Source organism: Parasteatoda tepidariorum, unplaced genomic scaffold (genome assembly GCF_043381705.1).
Source record: "Parasteatoda tepidariorum isolate YZ-2023 unplaced genomic scaffold, CAS_Ptep_4.0 HiC_scaffold_3637, whole genome shotgun sequence".
In the NCBI taxonomy this organism is placed as follows: domain Eukaryota; kingdom Metazoa; phylum Arthropoda; class Arachnida; order Araneae; family Theridiidae; genus Parasteatoda; species Parasteatoda tepidariorum.
Genome location: NW_027261699.1, coordinates 1 through 5,906, shown reverse-complemented (window position 1 = coordinate 5,906; position 5,906 = coordinate 1). Strand labels below are relative to the sequence as shown.

Below are 5,906 nucleotides of genomic sequence, written 5' to 3'. Positions count from 1 at the left end.
TATATATAAAATTAGTTGATTTAAATCAACAAACCATGCATGAAATATTAAGAAAATCTGAAAGTTTTAAAAAGAATTTTATACAATATTTCAGATTCCAATAAATCTCCTATTGTGAGAAATGAATCTAAATTAAATAAAGATTTGAAGTCTCAGTCTTCCTCTGAAAGAGAAGGTTCATCTGAAAGGTACCATAGCAATCATGATAGGAATGCTAATGAGGTAATTAAAATTTAAAAAATTCTTTTATCTGAATGTTTCTAAAATTTTAATTGAATTTGATAAGTCTTGTTTTGGAAATGTAAGTAGTTTTACAGAAAAGGTGCTTATTTTCGTCTTTTGAAAAGTGCTTAATTTCCCCTTTTGCAAAATGTTTTTTTTTTTTTTTTCTTCTTCTTTACCATGTCGATTTTTGCCACGAATTACGCAAAAAGTGTGATTTTCATGTTGTTCCTTTTAAAAAATTTTCAATTCATTCAACCACAATCCATTTTTGTATGTAAAAGCGCTAATCATTTTTATATGTTTGATGAAATACTTGCGAATCCGCATGTGCATACACCGAGCTGCATTTGGCTGGAAGGTTTCGTGCACTCCTATGCTATTTATGAGTGCTTAAAGGGTACTTATTATTTATTGAAAAATTTGCTACGCACCCTCTAATATGGAAGTAATAGATTCTCATACCTTCTAACTTTTTCGCTTTTGACAGAAGACTTCCAAATTTTAGACCTGTTTTACGATCTTCCAATTGGAAACAAAACTCCTCTTTATCAAAAATTGTTTACATTTTTTCTTTTTATACCATTTTGTTTATTCCATATCTCGATGCATAATTTGAGTTTTCTAACTCCTAAAATTCTATCAAAATTAGGGTGTCGACTTATGCACCTGTAATAAATTCATACATTCGTTGATCGTGAAATATTAATGCATTGTAAACAATGGGGTAGATAGGAATAACTCTACCCCATCAGAAGGACTTCATTAAATTATTATTTTTAAAGTTTGTTGAGACTAATTAAGCACTATTACAGAAAGTACTTTATAAAAAAATAACCTAATTTTCCAATTTGGCAGAAATAATTCTCGGTAAAATTTAAATTCACTGAAGGTAGTTTCTGTATAGCAAATATTTTTTTCTGTTCAATATCCTGTGGTAAATTATTAAAAAAGAAGAAGAAAAAACATTGTTAAAGAAATTTTTAAACTGCTTCAAATGTGGAGATTTATGTCGTGTATAAAATCTTCCTATTTTGGTGAAATCTTCCTTTTTTAACTTCAATTTTCCTAATTCATACTTTCTGAAATTTTTAGTTATGGATTCTTCACTATGGACATTTGTGGCATGGTATTAGTTGATAATATTTGAGTCTCATTAACTACCTTTAATTCTTTTTATTAATTTCAGTTTTTAAAAGTGCTTTTAATGGTAGTAATTATGCCACATCCTATAAAAAGTTCGTTGTATTATCTTTCGAGATAGACTCATCTTCCCTCAAAAATAATATTTAACGCTAAACTAATCCTTATCAAATTAAAATTGGAAGTGTCTATTGCTTCTATTGTATTCTTCACAGAGAAGTATGTTTTATGTTAGCTGATATTATTTCCCAGGAAAATTAAATAAACTGAAACTTTAAGGGAACCAATTGAAAGTAAAACTGCAAAAATTTTATATTTTATTAATACTTTAATTTACAATAAAATAAGTTTAAAAATCTATATTGTTTAAATTTATAAACCTTTTAGATTTGATTTGATATATTTTCCTTTTGTCTGTTGTATAGTTTATTTTCACATCTTACTTAAAATCACCATATGTTGGTTTAAAAAAATGTCAGATTTAATAAGTATAGTGTTAATTGCTATCTTTTTAAATTTTTCCTGTGACTTACATTTTTAAAGAGTAACAGATATTATGAATTGGCAACTAAAAATTTTTTAAAAGATTTAAATTATAAATTTTAGACTTCTCAAATGCACATGCACACTAAATCTCAAAGAATAATATATTTAAATGCAGTGTATTTAACCTGTTTAAATTTTTATATTTGCTATTTATTTACCTTGCTTTATGTTCCTAAAAGGTTTGTATGTACTTATTTTCTTCATCTTATAAAAGTTTATTAAATTCTAAGCTGACATCAAGTTTTTCTATGATGAAATGATTAACTTAAGCTAATGACCTTATGAGTTAATGAAATAGCTGTCATTTTTTTTTATCATAAACTGAAGCAGATTGTTATGGAAGAACATTGTTTAAGACCTTTATTTTAATTTCTTTCAATATTTGTTCATTTAATGATCTGGTTCTGACAATTTCCCTCATATTTACATGCAAGTAAATGATTTTGAATGATGAAATAGATTTTTTTAGAGTTTATCAACTGTGATTATCATATCCAGAAACAAATATTCATTTTAAAAGTGTGCATATCACTAAAATATATGCATATATTTTTTTTCAGGATGCTGAAAAAAGACTTCCAGTCATTGATTGGTCCGAACATATAAGTTCTTCAGGGAAAAAATATTATTATAATTGTAAAACAGAAGTTTCTCAATGGGAAAAACCTAAAGAATTGATTGAATGGGAAAGGTATGTCATTATTTGGTTTTCTCATTTGTTTGGTTATTCGTACGTTTTGATTCGTAATATTTCTCTGAATGTATTGTCTTTTAAATTGTTAATAAGTTATTTTTAAAGAGTCTAAACAATTACAGATAGAAAGTCATAACTACCAAGTCTCCTATTTTTTAACAATGACTCCTGTATTTTGTGACTATGTCCTGTTTACCCATATATTCTCAAGTTTCTTCGTATCTGTTGAAGAAATTAAAAAAAAAAACAATTGGTGATTAAATATTTGCTGAAGACAAAAATATTTATCTTATTCCTCAACAGATGGTGCTATTGCCAATACTGCAGTTTGTTGAGTGTTTATGGTTTAAGTATTATAAATAATGGTTTGAAAAAGTCTTCTTTAGATTAAGATTTATATACATATTTTTTACTTCGCTAAATGTAAGTGCTTATATTTTTTCCAATTTTGATTTGCATGATGTATCGAAACTTTACTCGTAGCATAAAAAATGTCGCTAGTAAAATCATCGTTATATTATTTCTCCAATGTTGGCTAGTATGGAAAGTGTTTGTTTGTTGTATTTTAAATTTAATTTCTTTTTCAAAATTAGGTAAAATAAAATGAAACTATAATTTTCTGTGCTTCTTTAATCTACCTATTGAAATCTTGATAGTTAAAAGTTAATTGAAATTGTTTTCTTCTTTGACTTTTTTAAGTTTAATAACCATGTTTAACTTTTTTCTTAATATACTACTTTAAATTACTAAACTTGATATATAGTTACATTGTTATTCTATGTAAAATTCTCTCATCATATTTTTAATTTCAGACATCAAAATTTAAGCAGGCTTCAGTATGATACAACCTCACGTCCCAAAGATAGGAGTCATGAACGACTTGGTGGTGCTGGAGGTAGTAAAAGTAAGTTAAGACTATGTAATAACTAAAGGAAGAGTTTGTCTCTTCTGAAATATTTAGACTAGTGTCCTCAAATTTGAACAGTGGGTTTTAAGGGAAAGTTTAGCCTTCAATTTTGAGAATCATTTGAATATTTTTTTCAGGAGTTATTAATATTTCATTTAGAAATTAATTAATATTAGGATAAAAATTAACATTACAATTAGATTTGGCATTGCAAATTAAATTGCTGACGCTTTCTCTTTCAATTATTTAAAAGAAAAAACAAGCTATGTTTACTAACTTCTAGTTCAATTTGATCAAATTTATTGCATGATCTTTAATAATTTTTTATTTGTTGTGCGAAGTAGGCTTAATGATCAACATGGATTGTTTGCGAGGGCTCTGTCGTGAATTAGTATTTTAATTATCAGAAATCACATGTTTATTTTGTTGATCATTGCACTTGAAACTTATTTCCATAAAACTAAATTAAGTCATTGAAATAAACAAAATATTTGCTAAAGAGCAAGATTTATGGGAGAAATTGCTTAAGTTGGCCGTGATCAGTATTATAATTTTTAGTGCCGAACAATACACAATAAGTATAGTTAACTTTATTTTGATGACTGGAAATTCTCTAAAGATGTTTCTGTAATTTTATTATGTAAAGTATCTGGAAAGGGCAACAAATTATAATAAAAAGAAATTATAATTATTTTATTGCCTTTTACCAAGAATCGGTATTTCACTTGTATTATCTAAAAATTTTAAAAGAACAAACTTTTGACAATTTTGTACTAAAGAGCAAAATCTATGAGATAAATAGCTTGATTGTGATAAATTCTGTCATTCTTTTGATATCTTTTATAGATACAGGGTTGCCACTGCACAGGGAGAATAGGGAAAACCTGGAAAATATAGGGAATTTAAAAATCACCTAAAATAACAGGGAATATCGATTCCCCCCCCTACAAACTGGGAAAATACAGAGAATTTTTTTTCTTATTTTCGTCTTTTAAAAAATGGTGACCATTTTTTAAGAGCAATTAAAACTAATAAATATAGTTAGCCCAATATAGGTCACAAAAGAGCACAGTAATTGTTGTGTTTCCTCTTAATATATTGCATTTAATATGTACAGGGAATTTATTTTCAAGATTTAAATGGCAATCCTGAGAGATTATTTTAATAATAATTATAAATATCACATAATTTAATTTTAAAATATTACTTTAATTTAATTAAAATTAAGAAATAAGATTCCTCTATCTTTAATAGATAGCGTTAACTTTTCAGATGCTCATTCCCAAGAATCACTAGATAATTCGATTGATAATAGTGATTCTCACTCATCAAGAACAGAGTCTGCTACTCATAACAGACTGCAAAACTCTGCTAGCCATTCCTCTTCAACAAATTCGTGCCCTAATGCTCAGGTTTCCCATTTACCATCTCCATCTGAAGTAACACTTGCAAACCTGCCAAAAGTAATCTCAGAACTTTCGGGAACAAAAGGCTTTCCTGATCTGAAGGGATTACCACCTCAAGAAGGTAAATAATTTAGAATGTTTCTCTATTTCAGGTTGTACAAGAATTTTTTTTACAATAGTAATTAAGTTCAAAAACTATAACTTTTTTTCTGAAAATTAAATGTATAAATCTTTATTATTTTTTGAGAAATCTTTCGATTTGAATAGTCTTTCTGCAATGCCTTTATTATAGTGTTGATTTGTGTTTTTATTCTTTGTTGAGATATAGTAAAAGAGTTAACATCTTAATAAAAAATTATAACATGTAGACAAGCATCATCAAGCGCTCATAGTATTTGTTGCAGTTATAGAATTTTCAATTGGCATCACTTATTCTTTTTCATCGAAACCTCCTCTCAGTAGAAACATTTAAAATAGAGTTTGATATTTTTTGATTGATAAACCTTGGTGTTTAAGATGATGATGAAAAAGGTATTTCATAAATTTCGCTCTACCAACATCGTCAAATTTGAAGATAGCACTATGATTCGAGCATTGCATATCTTTCTTCCTCTTTGACTTAAATAGCATGCTTCTTACACTGAAACACTAGGGTGAAATGAAATGCCAAAGCTTAGCTTTATCCTCTTCAGACCTGATATATTTTAAATGGTTGGCAGGTTGTGGAACAGTAATTTTGCATTTTTCGTCTTTCGACCACCTAAGACAAGTGTTTTGAGGTTCACTACCGACACACGTTGAGAGCAAAGTGACACATTTATTGTCTTTCCATCTCACTATGCACATTTCATTGTCTTCTCTCACTCTTTCATCCCAATCTCCACGTCGAATATCTTTATCACGATTGATTTTTTTCCCTGCTGCTCCAAGTCTGTTATTCATAATTGTACCCGTCTGGTACACACCGTTTCTCAATAAATAGTCAGCA

The 5,906-nt window shown here is 27.8% G+C and overlaps 1 protein-coding gene across 1 annotated transcript; it reads left to right on the top strand.

Annotated features, from left to right (window-relative positions):
• Positions 1–52: 52 nt before the first annotated feature.
• On the top strand, positions 53–5,071 carry LOC122273312 (WW domain-containing adapter protein with coiled-coil-like; the record flags this gene model as incomplete). The annotated part of the gene is made up of 4 exons (XM_043057391.2): positions 53–222; positions 2,472–2,602; positions 3,418–3,509; positions 4,785–5,071. Coding segments are annotated over 4 exons (656 nt in total), but the record flags the coding sequence as incomplete, so codon positions are not given.
• Between the last annotated feature and the right edge of the window lie 835 nt (positions 5,072–5,906).